Source organism: Doryrhamphus excisus, chromosome 9, assembly GCF_030265055.1.
Source record: "Doryrhamphus excisus isolate RoL2022-K1 chromosome 9, RoL_Dexc_1.0, whole genome shotgun sequence".
Lineage (NCBI taxonomy): Eukaryota > Metazoa > Chordata > Actinopteri > Syngnathiformes > Syngnathidae > Doryrhamphus > Doryrhamphus excisus.
Genome location: NC_080474.1, coordinates 7619707 through 7644632, shown reverse-complemented (window position 1 = coordinate 7644632; position 24926 = coordinate 7619707). Strand labels below are relative to the sequence as shown.

Here is a 24926-nt window from a genome sequence, read left to right as displayed (position 1 = left end):
TATTGTTTCTTGAATTGGCTCATCGTTGTGCATTGTTTGATTTCCTTACTCAATCCATTCCATAGTTTGATTCCACATACTGAAATGCTATGGCTTTTTAACGTAGTCCTAGCATATAAGTGTTTCAAGTTTAGTTCTTCCCTGAGATCATATTTCTCCTCTCTTGTAGAGAAGTATCGGATGACATTTTTAGGTAATTGTTTTTTTTTTTAATAAAAATAAAACAATTAAACAATTATAACTACTATAATATGCAATTGTGGAATTGCATGTAAATGCTGGCGACACTTTTGCTGAACTGCAATGCTGTAGCTTGCATGCTAAGTGTTCACATGTTAACAACTGGCATGATATCACTCAGTGTCTATGTAAGCTAATACCTGAGCCAATGGCTAGAATGCCAACATTCTAATGTCAGTAATGCCACATTAGCATACTCACAATGGTAACATGCTGTTAGCATGCTAGCACCTAACATGAAAACACAGTTTCTATGTTAGTTTATATCTTTGAAAATAGCAAAAAAAAGACCTTACATGCCAGTTTTATCATGCTAGCATGCTAGCTTTTAGCATACTAACACCAAACATAGTAATTATCTAAGTGTATACCTATAAATGCAGTATGGTTTTCATGTTAAGATGCTAATTTTAGCATATTATCAAAGTTAACATGCTAATGGTCAGCATGCTAGCTTGCTTTACAGGGTTGAAAAGTGGTGCAAAATTATGTGTGTGAATGTGTGCAACTGAATATACTAATCTAAAAACACAACAAAACTATGAAACATTTAAATAACCCATGTATACTTTATACTATAACCCATGTGTACTGTATGTAAAAATGTACATTTCTCCTCATTAGTCAACCATTGTGGCCAAAACTTGTGGAACAGTTTTGCTTTGGTTAACCGACCAGAGGAGGCAAATGTGATATCTGATTAACAATGGTTATTGAAACAGCTTTATTGCTCATAATTTTTAAGTGACATGGGTCAGCATTTCTTGATTCTCAAGGCGGACGAGAGGTGGGGTACACCCTGGACTGGTGGCCAGCCGATCACAGGGCACATATAGACAAACAACCATTCACACTCACATTCATACCTATGGACAATTTGGATTGGCCAATTAACCTAGCATGTTTTTGGAATGTGGGAGGAAACCGGAGTACCCGGAGAAAACCCACGCATGCACAGGGAGAACATGCAAACTAGCTTCTTCTAGCTGTGTGGCCTGTGTGCTAACCACTCGCTCGCAGTGAGGCCTAATACAATTTAATGGAGCAAAAAAAAGAGAATTTAAGTTGTAAATGAAGGTCAGTGCTTCCCTTTAGGCCAGAACTATACACCATTATGTCCTTAACTTAGTGATGTTTTGGTTGATTTTATATCCATGTATGATATTCAATACATATTTTTGGCATATTGTAATAAAACATAGAGTACAGAGTATAGGACAGATACCAGGAGCTGAATTAAGTAATAAAATATATAATAATACATTTTCACAAAACTTTACAGCTGTGGTATATGAGAATTTGGTTCACATGAAAATAAAATAAATACAAGATTACTCCTAACACACCTCACCCCACAGGATATTCAGACTGTATATAATAATAATAATAATAATCAGATATGGATATCTTTTTATATGTATACACTATTCAAAGTAAGGTGTTGCTTTACCACAATCATAAATGTTTTCACAATTTTTTTATGTGAACAGTCCAAATTTGGCATACAGCTAGAAGCTGACGTAAGATATCAAAGACGCAAATGCAGTGTCAGCTTCATGCTTTTTAAATACACAATGAATTTGCCCAGCAGTACTTGCTTTTCTTGCCCCCCCCCAGATTATCACTGTGCATGAAATTTAACTGCAATGTTGGAAAATGAATTTAACCAGGACGATTATTGAATAGATTATTGATTAGTAATTGGTTTATTTGAGGTCACAGGGCTTATAGGTGCTGTTTCTTCACTGTGCCTGAAGTAAAGCCAGCATGATTATGAGGTATATCAATTTTTGCCATCTTTTGGTTATACTCATGCCTATATTGATTTTGCGGTATGATTTTTTCTTTGTAGAGTATAGAAATCCTTTTTATGACCATCTAAATATGGTTTTTAACATTATTAGAACTCTCTAGACACGGGATAACACCCATATACTCACCTTTACACTCGTATTACCCAATATAGTAGAAATAATAATAGAAAATAAAGCATTTGTCACTTGAATTGGGAGTTGCTTGTACTTAATTCGGGTTTAAAAATATATGGAACCATATTTTCTGACTAAGTCATTGTATTCAACCATGAAACGCACAATTTATTAATAATGACATTTCTGATCAAGAGAAGTCACGGAATTTGAAGCGCAAAGTGGCAAGGGGTTACTGTAACTGATTTACCATGTCTAATGCAAGAGAGCTCAGATTAATCTCGACAACCAGCGTCTCATAGAACAGCAGTAGACAGTGGGGGGTGATTTGTGTGAACGGAGTCTCCTCCAGATTGGAAGTTCCACCTGTGGAAGGAAATAACGTAAGACCTTTGTGTCAAATGCCAGGGTCTTTGTTAAAATGAGTATCTCTGAAGATGAATGTGGCTGCAGCTCCAGTGGAGTGGAAATATCCAAGGAATGGGGTCAGAGGCAGGTTTATATTATTTAATCGCTATCATTTTTCTTAGCCATCAGGGAATTGAAAACTCTCAATAGTCCCTTTCACACAGAACCCAACCAAGGTATTAGTTATTTAGTCGGTTAGGGATTAATTATTTACTCACATTTACCATTTGACTAAACTAGGGGGTGGTAGCTGTTTCCATCCCTGGGGGGAGGCCCACAGTGTTAGACTTTGAAAACCTCTGGAATGTACAATAAGCAGCGTTACGGGTGTGTGAAGGCTGAACCCCAGAAACAGAGGCTTCGGGTTTGGTCACACAACAATCTATTTTATTACAACATGCAATAAACATGCAATACATGCAAAAATACAGAAAAACCTTGAAATAAAACAAAGTTTAAACAAGCAATTGTTGACATAAAGCTATAACACGGGATGCTCCGATCAGGGTGTTATGCCCCAGATTCCGATACCAATCATCCAAGACTGAAATCGTCCAAAACCGATACAGATCACATGGATTAACTATACATTTTTCAATGTATTTACAATGTTGCTGTTTGCCCTCCTACCCTCAGGGAGGCGCTATAGGAGCTTACGGACAAGAACCACCAGGTTCAGGAACAGCTTTTTCCCAACAGCTGTCTCCTTGTTGAACTCTGACCCCCATTGCCCACCCCTTCCACTACTTACATCCCCCCGCTGATCTATGCCCCCTCCCCCCAATCACTTCATTGCACTATTGTACATATTACTGTTATATCTTGTTGCATTCATAGATCATACTGTTTATAATTTATGTAATCTGCAATAGCCATACTCTAGTCACTTCATTGCAATACTGTACATATTACTGTTCTTATATATTGTCACATCCATACTGTGCATACTGTTTATAATCTGTATAATCTGCAATAGTCATATTATAGTCATTCATATCCCTGCACATATCCTCACTGTATTATAGTCATAGCCTGTTATAGTTTGTACATAGATCTGTCCATTTTCCTACATTTACTTACTAATAAGGTACTTATAAAATTGCACTTCTGGTTGGATGCTAACTGCATTTTGTTGCCCTGTACCAGTGACATGAGCAATAACAATAAAGTTGAATCTAATCTAATCTAATCTAATGAGTAAATTCTAAGGTCCCTTGTCTACCAGGGGACCCAAAAATATGTACTTACTGAATAATTAATTAATAAAGGCGGGGTGGGGGGTACCTTTTTTAATGGGACCCAGAATTCCTGGGTGCATCCCTGGTACTGTATATTACTGTATGTTATGATATTATATCCACTCCATTTATTTGTTAAATGCTGTCTTAAATTAAAGCTTTTTAACGTGCTGCCCCCACATATACTGATCATGTGATTTTTCACAGAAATTGGCGATCGATCAACCCAAGGTTTTTCATATAGTATCGTATAGTATAGTATAGTAAATATGTCCTGGTTCTTTTCCCAAACCAGCCCGAAAAGCTGCAAGCTCCAATGTGGCCAACAAAGGATGTCTACAGTAAACCTTCTGTTTGACAAGTTTACTGCTCGTCGATACATTGCAACAACAACTGTTCTTTCTCTCCTTTGGTCTGCTGTCAGGTTTCATACAGAGGAGCAGAGAGGTGTTGTGGACATCCAGCAGTCCACTGGACGTTTGTCCTCATCTGGCAGAGTCCATCCCCTGTGAAGAGCCGATCTGCTACTTGTGGCAGGTTCAGCAAGAGGCTAAGTGTATTCCTGCCAAAAGCACCTGTGGTCCTGGGACTGTGGTTCAAAGCGTGAAGTGTATCAGTGCTGAAGGTAAAAAAAGTAGTAAAGTAGATTTTGGTTGATAGGATTAGACATATGGTATAACTAAAATATATACTACATATATACAGTATATTTAAAGCTATCATTTTATTAAAAAAATATACATCTTGTATGAATTCTGTTCCTAGACTGTGATGTGAGTCGGCTCTTATATCTAAATTAACTTATACCTAATTAAATTAACACACAAAGGATATAAAATACAGTATTAAAACACAATATTGAATAATTAATAAAATGGTAATAAAATACAAACCAAAAGTCAATAATAAAACCACTACCCAAATGCTGCTTTGTCCTACAGTGTTAAAGAGTTTGGGGATTTCCAACTGTCTGTGAATGTGACATGTGTAGGAGGATAGACACTTGAGTTTGCTGATGTTATTTTGGCATGGTTCCGCCAACAGAAGCTTGTTTTTTGCAATAGAGATCGTAGTTCGATTATCTCCTCGCCATTCATACAACATCCAGGTAGATGGTTTTTTTTGGCTTGGTTCAGCCGACAGAAGCCTGTTTTGTTTTGACATTGTTGATCGACTACCTTGCAATGTCCGGGTAGACCTTACAATACAGTTTTTATCCTTCATAAGGGTTGTGATAGTCAAGCGGATGAAAGAATTACGGCCAGTATTGAACGCATCATGTATTCTTCTGCTGTGCACAGTACTGTATATTCCCAGGGGACAATGTAACCCCAAGACCATTATTCTAACCACTATTCATAAATAGCATTTGGGTGAGAGCAGTCAGAATCCCAAATTCCTTCTCTCCATCTTTACAGTAAACCGAACCACCATCATTCTTCCCTTCATTAATTGCTCATCCCCTAGCTAATTGTCCTACATCGCCCACAAAGCAAATCTAATGAGCTTTGACAGGCTGACAGGCAGAAAGTTCTGGTGGATATGAGGAAAAACAATGACATTCTCTCCACAGCATTTCATGTTGAAGCATGTTGATGGGTTGCTCGCCATTGCACTTTTGATTGACCCATAATATTCTCCAAGTTCAATGGTCTGCTTCCGCACATTGTCAGGGCCACCTCCAGCCAAGTCAGCGTAATAATGGAAAAGCGACAAGGTAAAGGACCAGTGAGGCATTCTAATTAGTTCCCTGAATCACCTCAGCTGACACTTCTGTGTGAAGAGAGCAGTGGCCCAACTCAACTTCTTCACCCTGCAGAAACAGGATGATCTTAATTCCTTGCAAAACATTGACCGTAAATGAGGGTGAGATTGGCTTCTTTGTGGCTGCCATTGACCTGTGCAGCATCATCATTGCGACTCCATTCAGCACCTCCACCCCCCACTTTGTCAGAATATTTAGCATATTTAACACAGTCTCACCTTGGAATAATTAATTCCACTCCAGACATGTTTTGAAACAGTCCCTTCAGTCCCGCCCATTTTAGTTGATTTTGACTGATCTTTCAAGGCACACAGAATAATGAATGAATGACTGAATGAATGAATGATATGCCTTTATTCGTCCCTCAGTGGGGAAATTTGCATGAAGGAGGGGGGGAGACGGGGGGACAACACTAGGAGAGGGGAGGGGAAAAAATATTGTCTATAAACATGTAACTCCGGTCTTTTATTCAAAATAAGTTTGTTTCTACCTTTTGCTGCTCTTTAGTAATCAGCAATAAATACAAGTAAGTTTCAGGAAAATTTTAGTTACCAACTAAAAAAGGGAGAAACTCGCTTTTTGTGAAAAGACACATTTCAAGCATAACTTTGACTTTCACATACATATTTTTTGCTTTTGTGGCAGCTCAAATATCTAAACAATCATAACACAACATAAGCAACACAAGCAACATAAGCAACACAAAACAGTGTATATATATATATATATATATATATATATATTTTTTTTTTTTTTTTTTTTTTTTTTTACATCAAAGCAACTACTTATTCACAAATATAATGCCACATTTTCACATTTGGAACTGAACTATTTGAGTTGGAACCAAACTATGTGTGCATTAAAATTTCCCTACAATACGCCACTTTTTTCACTTTATGCAATGTATCAGCTGTTTTCATGTCATGTGCCTCTTTTCTCAGCGTCTATCAAATGCACTTCTGCCCCCGAGTGGCCATTTTTATGGCATTAAACTTGCTCTCAAGTGTAATCCTTTCATGAGGAGTTGTATCCTCTTCAGCCTCTCGTGCCAAAAAAAGTAAAATACATATGAATACATTGTTAGGATCGACTGTTTGGATTTTTAAAGACGGATATGTGTTTTGTATTAAATGAGTTAAGTATTTTTATTGCTCTCTCATATTAGCATGGCATTATTTTATTGTTTTTGAATTGCCATGGTGGAACATCATTTGTTCTGAATTACATTGGAGCCTCAGTTTTCATATGCCCTGGTTTTCAGGATTCAGTTTTTGACACTAATATTTATCGGAAATATGTATTGGTTTTCATACTGTCTTAGTTAAATAGTGTGCCTAACAAACTAGTCCGTCAGCTCGTGTATCATTCTGAATCAAGTAACTAAACCTTGCATCTCAGTCTGTGGAAAGAACAATGACAGTTTGGGACACTATAGACAGATTCTGTCCAGAGAATCACTTAATTATATTTACTGTGTCCGTGTGGGTGGTTTATTTGTTCATAAAATGCACACACATGACTATGAACATCTCTGTTACTGTCTCCTGTGTTCCTCTTAATAAGAACCGATAAGGCATTCAAGCGCACTGCATATTTCTGAGTGTACTGTGTGCTTTGGGTTGTTTTTTGTTTTGCTAAATTCAAGAAAGAATAACGAAGTACGAAGGTAGCATCTGTAATGTAAAGGTTTTAATGTTCCTAGTTAACACCAGTTTAAGGGAGAGACATTACAGAAAGCGACCCAGGCCAGCGACCTTTTGGAACAGGTAACGAAAACTGAGATTCCACTGTACAATAAACAAAATAAATACAGACTATATGAGAAATAATTATTTCTTTAATGGTTAATAATTACTAACAGCTGCCAACTTGCAGAAAACAAATCCTCAGAATGAAGTTTTGCCAATTGCAGTAATTCAGAAGCAAACAGAAGAGGGACGGATGATTGCACCCAAATGCAGCATGGTACAAATGATCTAGCGTATTTTGTTTGTTTCTTTCGACTTTTTCCTGATTAGAGTCGCCACAGTGGCTCTTTTGATCCGCATACTGATTTTGGCTTGAGCACTTTATATTCCGGATGCCCTTCCTGACGAATACCAATGATGCTTACTAGGGGAGATTCCAACCCGGGGCGTTTGTTCCAAAGTTCAGAACGCTAACCATTACACCACGCCGGCTCCTTACTAATCATCTAATGTATGTACGCAATAAATGTGTTGAAAATGAACACGCCTACAAAGGAAACTGATTTAATCCCTGCTCACTGAAAAGCGATCCCACACAGTCCCATGCTGTCATCATGGATGACCAACTTTTTAAAGGCATATTATTCCTGAACAAATAGTTTGGTTCCACTATGAACAGATAACATTTCTGTGTATTTTCCAAGGAAAAGACACATAGCTCATCCACGTGTTAAGAAAATATCTCAAGAAGCGCCGACCTTAAAGCTGTGGAATTCATTCACTCGGTTAGAGTCACAACTTTTGGAACAAATTAATGACGCTTATTGTGGTTCTACTGCAATTGTTAAGTTGTTATAAGAATAAGAATGTTTTCCACTGTCACTCGGTGCTTGCTTGTTGGGAATGTTGCCGAAGGCCTCCACCCTGTGAAATTTGGCACACATTAAAACTATTTCATTAGAATTTGTTACTTTTCTGTCCAAGAACGATCAACCAGATGAATGATTTTATCATCTTTTGGAGCCAACATATCCCATCATCAGCCTGCAAAGTGAGCTCCTTTACATTTGACTGTGCCAGGAACAATATGAGGATTCACTATGCTGAGGGCACAGGTCTATAGATCAGAAAAAGTCAATGCGTGACCCTTGATAGTATCTCCGAGACCCCTTTTTCACTGTAACCACAGTTCTTTTCAAAGTGCCTTATTATTTTGTCCGACAAGCTTTGTCTAAAAAGCCGCTTGTGGTGAGTGAAAGCGATTATTTGCATTTAAGCAAAGGTGAGAGCTTGCATTTTATTCATAACTACCTTTGTAATAACAGTGGAACAGATCTATTGGTTGGTGGGCGAGCGGAATAGAAATCATTTTCAATAGGCAGCCAGGTAGCAGCGGTATTATCTCAGTAAGATCCACAACTACCATTCCCTGTATTAATAATGCAATAGGACCCTTGGGGCAGCCATCTATTTGCAGAGTTCCCCCCTCCCATGTAGTCCCTTTCTCTTTCAGACACAGACAAACACATACACTGTGTCATTGTAAAAGCATGTTCCATGATGTTTTTTTAAAGGAGTTCAGGGAAGTTAATGATACGTGAGCAGTGTCACCACTATTAAATTAAGAATTGTGTTTGAACCTGAAATATCATGACTCTGACTTAACTGGGAGCAGTGTTACCGAGGTGTATTCACAATTTTTGGTATGGAATCTTTGGTTCAGTGTAGAGTGACTGACTTCCTACATCGTACGGAAAAGTGATAGATTTTGTGTGGATATGGAGTTCAAGGCTTTGCACCTCAAAAAGACCAGGGAGCGTACTCAGGCGTACACGCTAGGGATCGGCCGATATGTTTTTTTTTGGGGCCGATACTGATTTTTTTCCATCACCCTCAACCGATTTTGCTTGGGCCGATATTTGTGGCCGATACTGCTTTTGATCCCTCAATTTACATGAAAAAATGACCATGATAACAAATATTACAGGTCTCATGTTTAAACAAATATTAATAGAAATGTAAACACTGAACACAGTAGGATTCAGCTTTCTTAAACACACATTTAAACGCCATTATCAATTTTAAAAGGAATAAATATTCAACCATGTGCAAAACATTTCTGTCATAGTTTAAGTTTTATCTAGCATTGATGTGATGACTGCTCCTCCGCAGCGTGACGCGCTGCATAGTTGTTCATTCTTGTTCTGCTCAACTTGTGAGAGTGCTTTTATTCGTCTGTTGCGTTGGTATGTGATGTTTTTGGGAGTTCTTAAACTGGTATGCCTAGCGATCACCCAGTGAAATGTGATGGGCTTAGTAAGGTGTAAAAAGCAAGCTAACTCGTTTACTTGTGAAAACGCGCCCTTGATGTGATTCAACAGTGGGGGCGGGGTACCGTGACTAAGTGTGTTGCGGGGTCCTCTGCCGCCGGGGCAGCTTTGTGTTGCCCCGGCGGCAGAGGACCCCGCAACACGGATGCCTGACTGTAAATCATGTGGTGGAAAAATACATCGGCGAACCCCCGCACGTATCAGCCGATACAAGGAAAAAACGCAAATATCGGCCCGATATATCGGCCGGCCGATGTATCGGTCGATCCTTAGTACACGCTACCTTGACCTAAATCCGGAAACCTATCTTCAACACTAGTTACAGTGCTGTGCATTGTGGAAGAATGCTCACTCTTGCGACGATCAGTGTAAAGATCACATTGTAACATCTCCCCCGACATTGTAAGGATGGCGAGTACCTGGTCCATCAGCAATATCCATCGACTTTGTTCCGTTTATTCAGATCCGGGCCTCTTGGGTATCGGTCTCAGTAATGAAGTCTCAGGCCAACATTGGGGAAACATTGAGGCATTCCCAGGCCAGTTGTGAGACATAATCCCTCTGACGTGTCCTAGGTCTGCCCTAGGGCATGCCCAGAACACCATGCCAGCCATGCGTCAAGCAGGCATCTGGACTATATGCCTGAACCACCTCAACTGGCTCCTCTTGAAGGAACAGTAGCTCTACTCTGAGCTCCTCACTCTATCTCTTAGGGTGAGACCACTCGGGTATTTGTAGCAGCGAACTTGTTCTTTCGGTCAGGACCCAAAGCTCATGTCCATAGGTGCGTGTGGGAACATAACATTGATATGGAATTGACAGCTTTGCCTTGCGGCTCAGCTCTCTCTTCACCCTGACTGTTCAGTACAGTCTACACTTCCACACTGTGAACAAGACCCCAAGGTGCTTGAGCTCTTCAACACTGGGGCAAGCTGAAGGAGTCTTACTGAGCATTGATGGCTCGTGGGACTCCTGACAGGTATCGGTAGTCCAAGCCGCTACGCCGATCCAGCATCTTTATTTTTTATTTGAGAATTTTAATAACCTGTTTAATTTCAATAAAACTGTTCACACAAAAGCTAAGTAGTTTTACTTCTTGCATTTTATTTTCTTATTATACCAAAAATCAATCAAGCCGTGACCTTAAAACTCACAATGCACTACTTAAAACCTTGAAATAAAAACTTTTTGAGTTTTATTGGTATTGTAAGAATGATTATGTTAATAAATGGTGGGGGGTTGATTGGCTATGCTTCTATAAAAACATTGAGTGCTTTATTATCATGCCGTTTACTTTTTCCGTCTGCCCAGGTGAGGATGTGCCCATGAGTTACTGTGGAGAAGACCCTCCCCCGACCCAAGCGCCTTGCGAGGTGGCCTGCCGTGCAGACTGCGTTGTTAGCGCCTGGTCCCCCTGGTCACCCTGCACACACAGTTGTGCCTCTAAAACCGCAGAAGGCCGACAGAGCCGAACACGCACTGTGTTGGCGCTTCCAGGAAAAGGTAATGCAATACACATTCTCACTGCAAGGTTCAAACATAAGCAAAGTAAACCAAAGTCTAACCATATTGTCTGACATTTAGAATTCACATACTATGTTGTTTGGTCTAGAGACAGTGCCACTGAGGAAAAGACAGGGAGCAGAACTGGAGGTAGCAGAGATGAGGATGCTGAGGTTCTCATTGGGAGTGACCAGGATGGATAGGATCAGAAAGGAGTACATCAGAGGTGCATTACATGTTAGAGGCCTTGGAGATAAAGTCATTTATCGGCCAGACTGAGATGGTTGGGACATGTCCAGAGGAGAGATAGTGAATATATTGGTAGAAGGATGTTGCCAGGTAAGAGGCGTAGAGGAAGACCAAAGAGGAGGTTTATGGATGTAGTGAAGAAGGACATGAGGGTAGTTGGTGTGATAGAGACAGATGCAGAAGACGGGGTTGGATGGAGGCGATTGATTTGCTGTGGCGACCCCTGAAAGGAAAAAGCCGAAAGAGAAAATAGAAGATGCATATTATTTAGAACATTTTGTCTGCAGTAAGGTTACTTGGAATGAGCGATATAAATGACAATACAAATTAAATTTAAAAGAGATTACAATAGATGTTTTAATTTATTGCTCTGCTGCAACTCAACCTAGCTTTGTCCTGCAAAATTGAGAATGACAAGGTTAGACGAGAGAAACGTATGAAAACCGAGGCAATTTTGGGAAAATAACAAGTAAAGGAAGATAATAATAAAGGAACATTTCCTATAATAAGGGAAAATAACATCCAATTAATAAATTTAAGACACTGGAAAATATTTCCAAAATATATTCACATGCAGAAAATGATGTGAAATAATAACTGACCCATTCTAACTCTCTTTATTAAATTGCTTGTGCAGTGCAGTAAAATGTCAAGTGTACTTTAAATGTGTTTTTGTCTCAGATGGGAAAGAGTGTCCCGGACCTCCAGCTTTGGAGGAGTGGAGAGTGTGCAATGACCATCCTTGCCTGGTGTTTTACTGGGAGTCTTCAGCATGGGGGCCGTGCATTGAGGAAACCGCTTTGGATTTCACTCGAACAAGCTCCTGGAATGAGACGTCGACTTGTGCTATGGGTGTCCAAATTCGTAAAGTCACCTGTGTGAAAATGCATGGTGGACCAGTTGTGAGCAAAAGGTACGTTATGCAACTTGGTATATCATTTCTTCTATGGGGTGCCAAATGTAAACAGTTCTCTAGCTGTTCTCTAGCCAATCTGGTTTGAAATCTCTGTTGGACATCTCTGTGTGGAGTTGTCTCCGGGTACTACAGTTTCCTTCCACATCTCAAAAACATGCATATTATGCTAAGAGTCCACTGGGCCGGCGCCAGTTGGTGCCAGTTCGCGCCAATGCAATTTTCTGTGGCACCTAGTGTCGCCAATAAGGTGCCCTGTGGCGTGCAGTGGCTCAAACTGCCTCCCAACTGGCTCGTGGTAGCCTGTAACAGTGGCAAAAATTGAGTGTGGCGGCAAGAAAATTTCACAATGTTTAAAATCTTCGTCACGCCGATTGCTTGATGCAGTTGGCCACCAAGTGGAACCAAATGTCGCAAACAATCTGTCTATTGGAATCCACTGGAATGTAATGGCGCAAGCAATACGCCTATTAGAATCCACTGGAATTTATTGGCACGAGCCAAGTTGCGCCAATGATGCTAGGAGTCAATTGGGCTGGCGCCAGTTGGTGCCTGTTTGGGCCAAAGATAATGGGATTGGCACATAGTAGCACCGAACTATGTTCGCTCAGCATGTTGCCACAGCGAGCCACTATGTGCCAATCACATAATCTTTTGCATGAACTGGCACCAACTGTCACCGGCCCAATGGACTCTTAGCATTAGGTTAATTGGTGACTCCAAATTGTCCATAGGTATGAATGTGAGTGGGAATGGTTGTTTGTCTATATGTGCCCTGTGATTGGTTGGTGACCAGTCCAGTGTGTACCCCGCCTCTCGACCAAAGTCAACTGGGATAGGCTCCAGCACCCCTCCATGACCCTAATGTGGATAAGCAGCATAGGGAATGTATGGATGTTCTATTTGAGATATTTGATATTTGAGTATGAAACAAGTTAATTCTACAAAAGGTAATACCAACACAAGGACAAAAGACACATATATAATTTAGAACATTTATCCTCCCTTAGCACCATATATTATTGACAGTGCTATGAATGAATTATAGAAGGTATTTTTACCCCTTATTGGTGTGCACAAGCCCATAGGTTATGAAAGCTGCTAATGTGGCAACATATTGTCATGTATGTACAACACCCTTCACCAATCATTCATACTGTTATATACTGTATACCAGGGGTCTCAAACTCAATTTACCTGGGGGCCACTGGAGCTAGGGTCTTGGCAAGGCTGGGCCGCATCAGGTTTTCCAAAAAAAACAAAAAAAAACGCATTTATTAAAAACAGAAAAATATACAAACTTTTTCAGTGCTTTGGTTCCGATTTTCTACAATAAAAGCTCTGATAATACATTCCACTGTTCTCAAATATCTTATTTTTCTGCACAAAATAAGATGAAAAATAAACAAATCAAGAATAAAGAAAATCAATCAATCTGTAATAAATAAATATAATAATAAAACAGCAAATAATAAAAACTTAAGAAACCACATATAGTTGGTGGGTAGACAAATTATTTTTTTCAGATTAAAATGAACAAAGCTTTATTAGAGCCCTGTAGACATGACAAAACACGACTATAGTCACATTTATACTCTTTTTATTTACAACATATTGCGCAACTGCAGGGTCTTGAGACACATGCTAACTCGCAAACTAGAGAGCTAGCGACCTAAACGGTAGCCTTCAAGTTATTTCCTTTAAACTTAAATAGCCAAAAACTTACCACTTCCACATGGATAGGGAGGATAACTATTAACAGTTATTTAACCTTTAACATGAACATTAATCAAACGTAATCATTTTTCCTGGGCACATGATACCATACAGCATCCATATCAAACATTAAACTTTCCTATCAAGGCGGGGGCCTCAAACTAGTGTCCTGCAGGCCACATTTGGCCGCGTGTTTGAGACCCCTGCTGTATACACTGGAATTAGGAAACTATACAGTTAATTCATTTGACATGTTTCCCTGACTGGAAAACACTGAATACTGTCTTTCTGTGTCGATAAGATGATTTCAATGTCTATTAGCTATGTTATCACTAGTGTATGTACTATGTATGTCCTTTACGGATCCTTCAAGGTAATCTATTAATCTATTGATTTTGTGACTGGGAATGCAAATTGTCTGTGTAGCATCTCAGTCCTCCAGTTCTTGCTAATCCACAAAGGTTGAATTTGCGGACTGTATGTGAATTGTTTTCGTCTAAGAAGCTATAGCCTCTCATTAATATTTAATTCCATGAATCTTTTAGGCTTCTGTCAGTAAAGATGTAAAATTCCATGCTTAGCAATGTTGCATTGTAAAATCAATAATAACGGACATTCTCAATACGCCTAAGAGAAACATTTACTGGATTTTGCCTCTATATCTGTGTACAGTAGATTTGATCTTCTGAGGAGCAGTGTCGGTGAACTAATGCTATGGGACAGTGTTTTACAGACCAACATATTTATTTCAGCCAGATCTTCAATATACTGAAAAAAGTACAGTATGTTTTATTCATTAATACAATCCAAAAGTTAAAAAGAAAACCAAAACACACAGAAACCAGATCCAATTTCCCATAATAAATCATGAAAAATCCAATGAATCCGTTCCCAACACGCATAAAAGTACATTTTATAGAATATAATTAAAGAAAACAACACCAAAATACGGCACGGCGGACTAGTGGTTAGCGCACAGGGCACACAGCTAGAAGACCCAAGTTCGATTCCACCCTCTGGCATCTCTGTGTGGAGTTTGCATGTTCTCCCCGTGCATGCGTGGGTTTTCTCCGGGTACTCCGGTTTCCTCCCACATTCCAAAAACATGCTAGGTTAAATGGCCACTCCAAATTGTCCATAGGTATGAATGTGAGTGTGAATGGTTGTTTGTCTATATGTGCCCTGGGATTGGCTGGCGACCAGTCCAGGGTGTACCCCGCCTCTCGCCTGAAGACAGCTGGCATAGGCTCCAGCACCCCCGTGACCCTCGTGAGGATAAGCGGTAGAAAATGAATGAATGAATGAACACAAAATACACATAAATGATGGATTAAATGAATATTTAAGATGAACCTTATGCATTTGCTGAGATGAATGGTGGGACGGTGCAGGGAGGTGACAGAAGACCCACGCAGATGCTGTTTAACTCACTAAAGAGTGAATGGTTGAGCTGTATACTTGGTCCCTTGAACTTGAAATTGTAATCTCTATCAGCATTCATCATTACACCGAGTCACTTTGTTACGTGTACCCCTTGAACAATTCCCCCTGCAACATGTTAACTAAGGAACCTTTACATTGCAATTCTATTTTAACAGACACTACCTTTGTACAATGCAGTTCTTTCATGAATTCAATCTCATTTCTCACCATCTTTATCAAATCCTGGCACTTAAATTTACAAAAAAGCACTGGTTCCTCTACGCAGTGCGCTTGAACTCCTTATCAATGCATGCCTCAGTGCTTGAAAGGAGAAATCGAAGAGACAGATACAGAGCTGTTCATCATTCTCTGTGAGTTCTATGAACAAATAAACCACCAACACATACACACGCAATAAAAATGATTCAAGGATTTCCTGGTCAGAATCTGTCTTTAGAATAAGTTTCAAACTCAGGACCGAGGGCCAAATCTGGCCTGCGATGCAATTTCATCCGGCCTGCAGAACTGTTTGGAAAATAGCTTTGGTTTGGCCTGCCTCACGGACCTTAACAAAGTGCTCAGAGTGAGTCTCTGGCATTTAGATTTTAAATATATATTGTATTAAGCACAAAATTCACAACCATTCTTAAGAAGGTTGCCACATTCAGACTAAAAGTCAAAATAATTTAACTGTACATGACTAGAACAGCAACATCAATTACACAAAAATATCACCTTATAAAATGACATCTTAAAAGTCATCAGATCACTGTATGCATTCTGGGAAATGCATAATCTGCCCATTCTACACATGTAAACTCTTCCCGGTTACACATCTCACGGAAAGTGATGTTTTTCTTTTGATATATGTAACATACAGTAGCTTTTGCCTGAATATTGACAGGATGACGACAAGGAAGTCGATCAACAATCACTTTATTGAAACTACTATCGTAAAGTAGAAATTTCAAAAGTAGGCTTTGAGTTTTGCCCCCGCCCCCCCGTATAATTGAGTTTGACACCCCTGGTCCCAACTCTAAAATAACCACGTATACACGTATGCAGGTATCACATCAAACAAAGTTATTTTTCCACGATTTGGCCTATCATCCACACATATATTTGGTACTAAGAACAAAGGTTTTCAAAACCTCTGGACAATTTGTGGATTTGGAGAAAAATCTGATTATGTATTTGGGTATGGATGCCAATAACTGGAGTTGTCACTACCTGTGACAACGAGACCAGTATTTACATCAGAAACAACATGGATGCCCTCAAAACTGTGTTGGTTGTACCTATTTTCCAAGCGCTTTTTCCTTGCTTTTATTTGCAAGCCCAAATATTGCTTCAAAACACTTTGATGTCCCTTTTCCACCTCCGAGTAGACAAGTGACACTGTTAGCACATTTACCTACTGATGACACAGCCTCAGGCGGTTCAGTATCTTGCCCAAGGATACTTCGACATGATCACAGCAGGACAGAGGATTGAACCCCCAACCTTAAGGTTGGGAAACGACCACTCTATCAAGGTCCGAGGTGTCCTCCTCCGACGAGAATTTGCGAATTTGCTTTGGCAAGATTCCCAATCAACTCTTTTATTGCGTCTTGGATGCTTTGTTTCAGTACTTGACTGTTTTTTTTGGCATTGGATTTGGCCATAGGATAACCGAGACAGACACTATTTCACAGATTTCTGTGAGACAACAATGTATTAGTCCTCTGAGTGGCAAATTTAGTTTTTACACTCCATGCATGAGACCAGAAATACACACACTCTCGGAATACTCCTGGCTTGCACAAACAAGTGCCCTGAGCAGTTGGGGGGCGGCTGTCTCAAAGCACTTTAGTGGTGCTTGGGAAATAAACCGGCGCCGCTCCAACTCCCAGCCTTGACTTCCATACTTTGGTCAGTATTAGTTGAAGTCAGCCAACCTCAAAAGCCATTTCCCCCCCAGATAGAACTAGAAGAAGCCTTGATTTTGGCACTTTCGAGCTACTCAATAACTTCATTCAAGGGTTTTACATATTTTTGCTAGAATTACTTGAGCAAGTATTTGGCAATATTTCCCACTGAATCTTTGCTTTTCATCACCCTCTCTTCACCGTGGGTGCATCATAGGAATGAACATCAGTTCCTTGATTCTGTCAATTATATCATAAAAAGGACACCACCTGTGTTTTGCTCAGCGAATAAGCAAGAGCATCCCATTGGATGATTCCTACATGGGTGATTACCGTATGTTTCAGCTGCTGTGAAATCATTTAACCCTAAATAACGGAGTGAGCAGAGGCAGGCTTGGACTCCCCATACATATTTGAGATGAACGAGAACAGAGATTGAGAGCCAGCACTTATAAAACTGGGTAATCTTGACAAAAAAACATAAATGCAAAGCTTATGTTTTTGCTCCGAATTTTCATACACCGAACACCAAGTCCTGTTTAGTCAAATATTGTTCACAAATCTATCTAAATATTTTTTAGTGAGCGCTTCCCTTTTGTTGGGATAATCCACAGGTGTACCTTAGGCTAGCCACGGTAAATTAAGGGCTAAGGTAAATGTGCTGTTTTATCACAATGCACAATAGCACCAATGTCGGAAATGTGTCAAGGGTGCATGACTGTCATGCTGACTGCAGGAATGTCCACTACTACAATGTTCATTTCAGGCAGAGGCAAAGGCAGAGAATTTGTCAGTACAGTGAACTTTATCACAGATTTTCAAAAACATATAAACCCTTTACGTGCCAAAGCCGAAAAAATTGCAACAAGCAACATTGCTGAATATAACAAGCCATTTTATCCTTACTTTCTATATATGTATCTATAATAATAGCGGTATTTCGTAGTGGTTGAGGAAGAGTATCACGAGTGGAAGTTATATTATGCACATTAGATGAGTCAACTAATTGCTATCAAAAGCTTTCGAAATAGTAACGTCAAACCTCAAAATAAAAACCTTGGTGTAGTATGCTTTTGTAAGCAAATTTTACTTTTGTTTTTTTGCCTAAATTCAGTATTTTCAAGTCGGCAACATCAGTCCCTGTCCACACATCTAAAACACATTTATTGCAACACACACAAGCATTTATGTCTCAAATGACTTTTCTATCAACTATGTTATATCTACTATGTTATTGCAGGTCCTGAGGGCTGTGATATTCTTAAATCGTGCATTTAGAAGGCTGTAAACAGGGTTTCTATACACTAACTAACTCAAAGAAGGAATCCTACTTTGTGTTAATTCACTTATCACGGAGGGGGCTGTAACCAAATTAGCGCAATAAACGACAGACTGTATGTAACCACAGCAGCTGAGGACCTCCACATCTATCACCTTCACCTCCAAGATTGACTGAGATCACCTGCCCAGAAAGTGGTCGCAACAATTGGTTTGCAAAACCAAATTATTCCTGCACAAAATGACAAACATCATCGTCGGAGTCTAGAACTAGACTAGAACAGTTTGTTGTTGTAAACGACTTCAGTGGGCAAATTCTTGTCTTCACGGATGAGTCCTGTTTTTCACTGGCAGAAAACATGCATCATGACCCAAATACAGTAAAACTGCATATCTTGGAGTGTTCTTTTATTGTGGCCAGCCTGAAAGACACCTGTGTATCAGGTAATGCAATCATTTTTTGCATCAGTTTCTAGTTTTCAGAGATTCGTTATGTGTGAGAGATACTGTTCCAGCGCATACCTTTTACATAGCTACAGTATTTCTCATTACCTTATTCTGGGAATAGCTGACAGTATTCCCCAGCTTCCCAACTGCATTACTGTGCCCTTTGGCAGGCATCTCTGCAAAGAGGGAAAGAGAATAAGGTGGATGAGGCTGAGGAAGGCAAGGTTTTATGTCTCATGCTCCCTGTGCTTTGGTCGACTTTGATCATCTTCCCGTGCACGCTGACTTTCTGCTGCTGGCAGAATGTGGGGCACCACGCTGGTTCTCAAGTGAGACCTGGATCTCGGTTGTGAGGTCGATGAAAGTCACTTGGATAAAAAAAAAAAAATTGTTTGGATGTTTGTGTGTGTGTGTGTGTGTGTGTGTGTGTGGTAGCCTCTGAGGAATGAAGACTTACTGTACATGGTCACATGAATATCAAATACCTCAAAGTTGCAGCATTGACAAAACCCACAAAATGTGTGGCAGTCAAGAAAAAGGGGAAACTAGCTATGATTTTCCATCAAGGCAGGTAAATGAGTTCAACCTCAGTGATGTGCTATTTCATATTATGGCAATGTGTCCTTGGAGGTGAATAATTCATTGCTAAACAGTTTGTGCATCCTTACTTTTGTCAGGTTTAATTAGCAGGCATGTTGTGGACTTTAATTGATTTTTGCTGTGCAAGTCTCCTGGGTCTGCTTGGTGGTAATAGTGGACTACTGATGCTATGCTTGGAAACGGAAATACAGACTCACATCACTGGTTAATATGATTTTTTTTCCAGAATTATTAGACAGTCAGGTCAAGGATTTTTTTTTCTCATCATACTAAGTACAACCATCATCACTGTATTGAAGTAATTCGTTGAAGTAATTAATCAATACGACATATCCATGATACCTAAAACCTGCCCTGGGGATGCATACGATTACAGCAGTGACACAGCATTGACATTCTATCACCTCGTTAGGATGTCATTGTCATGATGGTTAGCAGTTGTGTTGTCGTTTTAGTTTTTTTTTTTTTAGTATTTTTAGTATTTTTGTTTTGTTTTGTTCTGTTTCAGTAATATTTTTAATTTGTCATTTACGGCATATTGCCCTCTTGCACACCTATGAGCGAGTGACACAACTCTGCACGCCAGAAATTTTGAACATTTCAACATCTTTGCATACTAGCATGCACATACTTACGCATACTACACAGCTGTTTATAATGAAGGTACTCATTGGCATGCAACATTGCATACCATTGCCAGGACAACATTCGTGCAATCGTCAAGGTGGCTTTACCATCTGTGCTTTACAAAAAGGCCTATAAACAGAGAAAATAGTGTTTATTTTTAACCAAAAATCTACAATTTTGTGTTACAAGAAATGTTACAAGAAATATTTTCTGTGCAAATTGTGTATTTTAAAATGTATTTACCACTTTTGAGGCAAGTGTCATTTTTAAAAATCTGTCTACATTTTGCCTGAGCTCGTACAAGCAGCAGGACAAATAATCAATCATGTTTCCTGTGAGGAGATGTGTGATGTCAAGGACAGGGCACTTGTTTCACGACTCTGTCCTGTTACCAGCAAGACTCAGCACATTTATCACTCATCGCCTGAGGGATGAGTAGAATTTAAGACCACTGTTTGCCTGTTTATTTGTGTGTGTGTGTGTGTGTGTGTGTGTGTGTGTGTGTGTAGATGCCCCGGTTCTACTCGTCCAGAAACGGTTCGGCCCTGCATTCTTCCCTGCAAGAAGGACTGCATTGTGACACCCTTTAGCGAATGGACTGCCTGCCCATCAACCTGCATTCCAGGTAGTCTTCAACATGCATCACTGTACCTTTTTTTAGAAACTCAATTTTCAGCAACAGTATCAATTGTATTGTATTTGTATGCAGTCAGTTGGTCAATAACTTAAACTTTTCATTACATGCCATTTTCTTAACTTGTGCAGTGCAGTCAGAATCATAAAAAAAATCACTTGTTTTTTATATTAATTAAATTTTTCAATAAAAAAGTGCTGCCCTGTGACTGGCTGGCGACCAGTCCAGGGTGTACAACGCCTCTCGCCCGAAAACAGCTGGTATAGGCTGCAGCACCCCTGCGACCCTTGTGAGGATAAGCGGTAGAAAATGAATGAATGAATGAATGACTAAAACGTGCAATCTTTTCATTTGGTCAGATGTTTAAATATACTCATCATAGACTTAAAACGCCATATTAAGTGGGTTCCTTAATGATGTATTTGAATGGTTCTTTTACCAGGATGGAATGATATAACATATTAACATATTTAACATAATTTTAAAATAATCATAAAAATAACATCTTTTCTGTGATTTTTAAAAACATTTGAAATTTTATACACAAATTATACATCCATCCATCCATGTTCTATACCGCTTATCCTCACAAGAGTCGCAGGGGTGCTGGAGCCTATCCCAGCTGTCTTTGGGGCAAGAGGCCCGTGTACACTCTGGACTGGTGGCCAGCCAATCACAGGGCACATATAGACAAACAACCATTCACACTCACATTCATACCTATGGACAATTTGGAGTCGCCACAAATTATAGATACATATCAAATATATACATACAGTCACATAAACCTTATAAAAATCACCTTTATATTAATTGTCGGGAAAATTCAGTATATATCTTGTCGCTGACTTACTAATAAAAACACAAGATAAAAATAAAACGGTTTACAATGATTTTTATTCTCAAAATATTCCACCACATCTTTTTGCACAAAAAAATCCATCAGACACTCTGCCTTAATGCACATTTGGTTTCAAACTCAACTTTGCTTTGTGTATGTGCAGTATTGGCTTGAGGGTAGAAACAGTATTTCAGTATGTTTTCATTTCCAGTTGCCTATGTCTTCTGCCTGAAGGCAGAAGTCTAAACATGCCATGTCCTGAGTGTGAGGAGTCCCGGAGAATGCTCTGTGCTTTATTGAAGTACCGTGATTTCAACTGTTACTCCAGGGAGTGGAGAGGGCAGCTCATAATTTCCTGGGTGATGTTGATGACCCTTTGGAGCGTCCTGCTCAGCAGCTGGCATAACACACACACACACATGCGGTTTATCAGCACACTCTCTCTGCAGCCGTGGTAAAAAGACAGCAGCAGCTTTGAGGTAGATTGTTCTAGACTGTGTTTCCATTGTGTTCATGCTCCAGGTAAGATTCCCCTTGATGTGAATGGCCAGGAAACAGAAGTTAGACACCTTCTCTACACAGTCCCCATCGATCAGGAGCAGCTGAATGTCTGTCTTTAACCCTCTGTAATCAGTGGTCAGCTCCTTTTTGTCTTGGTGCTATCCTTACATCACTTGCTCAGTCGAACCACTGCGTCCCTGACAAAACGCACAATAATCTCACCCCACCACGATGGTTATGTCTGTAAACTTGATGACAGTGTTGCTGGGATGGGTGGGTATAAAGTCAAGGGGGGCTCACTAATCAGCCTTGTGGGGTGCCGATGCTGAGGCTCATAGTTGGGGAAATGTGGGGGCCTACTTTCACCATCTCAATCTGGCCGATAACTGACTTTATCTCCAAGGCCTCTAACATGTAATGTCTCTCTGATGTACTCCTTCCTGATCCTATCCATCCTGGTCACTCCCAATGAGAACCTCAGCATCCTCATCTCTGCTACCTCCAGCTGTCCCTCTGATGTACAGTGGCCTGAAAAACTATCTGAAGTATCATTCAGCGGAAAGACCCAGCTCTGTCATTTTAGATGCCCGTCTGTGTTTGGATGGTCTTATAGAAGAGCTAAAATCAACTAAACACATTTTTGCTTGTGCTGGTTCAAAGCAGTGGACAGAGCTGTGGCAAATCTGAACTGGTGTCAGTCTATAGCAGGGAGCACGTGTGAAACGATGTTACTTTGAACCAATGTCTTCAAGCACTTCCTGGGTGGTGTTAGCATCACAGGATGGTAGTCATTGAGACTGGTGATGACTGACTTTGTGGGCAGGGGGGGACAATAACAGAAGGTGGGATGATCAACTGACAGTGACTGATGGAAGATCTAGCTGGTCTGTTCAGGTCCTCGGTACCAGTCCAGCAACTTAACTCTGATTTACTTTAGATATTTAGGCTCCTCCCACATGAGGGTGTGGCTGCTGTCGACTGGATTCAAAGCTCATCAGTTGAAACAGTTTATTCGTACCATTCGCTACATTGGCACCCTTCAATTAAGGGAAATAATGAGTTGGATGTTCAAGAACAACTCAAGAAGTCAAGCCTGCTGTAGACGATCCAGTGCAAGTGCAATGAACAGGGTTTTCTTTTTTGGTGCCAAATGTCTGGGGGGGTTATATATAGGACAGCCTTCTGAGGTTCTTAAGAAGTCCCAGCTACTACTGCCTCAAGATGCCGCCCATTCCGCTGCAGAGACTCCAGGTTCTGATGCTGCAAGAGCAGCTTTAAATGCACCTCCTGCAACAACTTCCTCATGTTCAGACTCTATGGCGTCATCATCTGGCTGTTCTTCAGCCCTGTCTTCTCTCTTCTGTGGCCTGTTTTTGTTGGGCTTCTCTGGGCTGTATTGACCCCTCCTTCTGTGTCTTCGGTATCTTGGAGACGAAATGTTGACACTCATCTTGAAATCAGTGCGCATGTGTTGTAAGTGTAAAACATGCGCTGGTCCATGTGTGTTCGGCGTTCTCATTTGACAGTTGAACTGTGTTTTTCTCAAAAAAACAGTGTTCAGTACTTCAAGCTAAGTTTCTCACCAGCCAAATTAGAGAGCAGACAAAAAAAACACTGGCGGCGACACAAAGCTCTCTTGTGAAATGCGCCGCGTACGAAACAAGATTAGATTACAATGTACATCTTCTTCTTTCTGTTTGGGCTTTTCCCTTCAGGGGTCACCACAGCAAACCAATCTCCTCCATCCAACCCTGTCTTCTGCATCTGTCTCTCTCACACCAACTACCCTCATGTCCTCCTTCACTACATCCATAAACCTCCTCTTTGGTCTTCCTCTACGCCTCCTACCTGGCAGCATCCTTCTACCAATATATTCACTATCTCTCCTCTGGACATGTCCCAACCATCTCAGTCTGGCCGATAACTGACTTTATCTCCAAGGCTTCTAACATGTAATGTCCCTCTGATGTACTCCTTCCTGATCCTATCCATCCTGGTCACTCCCAATGAGAACCTCAGCATCCTCATCTCTGCTACCTCCAGCTGTCCCTCTGATGTACAGTGGCCTGAAGTATTTGGAATTTCTCACATTTCTGCATAAAATCACCATTAAATGTGATCTGATCTTTCTCAAAATCACACAGATGAAAAAACATTTTCATATTTTTCATGATGTTTGCATATTAACAATGACAGACGGAGGATGAATAAGTAATTGAACCTTCAGCCTAAGGAGACTTTGAGGGCAATTAATGACTGTTTTTTTTTTCTTTTTTTTAAATTGAGTGTCTAATCACCTAGGAGTGGCTTAATACTGCCCTGTCCACTATGAAACCCATTGGTAATAAGAATTGTGTCTTGATGAGAAGAATGTGCACCATGCCTCGCTCAAATCAGCTCTCTGAAGACCTGCAATCAAGAATTGTCCATTTGTATGAAGCTGGGAAAGGTTACAGAACCATCTCTAAAAGTTTGAATGTTCATCAATCCACAGTTAGAGAAACTGTCTACATATGGAGAGATTTTACACTGTTGCTACTCTCCCAAGGAGTGGCCTGGCATCAAAAATGACGCCAATAGTTCAGCGCAGAATACTCCGAGAGGTAACAAAGAACCCTAGAGTGTCTGCTAAAGACTTACGGAAATCACTGGCACAGTCCCCTATCTCTTTACACACATCTGTTTGCAAAA

General features: G+C 40.2%; 1 protein-coding gene across 2 annotated transcripts in view; it reads left to right on the top strand.

The window, feature by feature from the left end:
- The window catches only part of thsd7ba (thrombospondin, type I, domain containing 7Ba), a 234907-nt gene that overhangs the window by 120876 nt on the left and 89105 nt on the right, over positions 1-24926 (top strand). For both annotated transcript variants that reach the window (XM_058081143.1, XM_058081144.1), the window contains 4 exons: positions 4239-4439; positions 10909-11100; positions 12031-12262; positions 20769-20884. In XM_058081143.1, coding sequence (XP_057937126.1) covers positions 4239-4439; positions 10909-11100; positions 12031-12262; positions 20769-20884 — 741 coding nt within the window. The remainder of the gene's footprint in view (positions 1-4238; positions 4440-10908; positions 11101-12030; positions 12263-20768; positions 20885-24926) is intronic.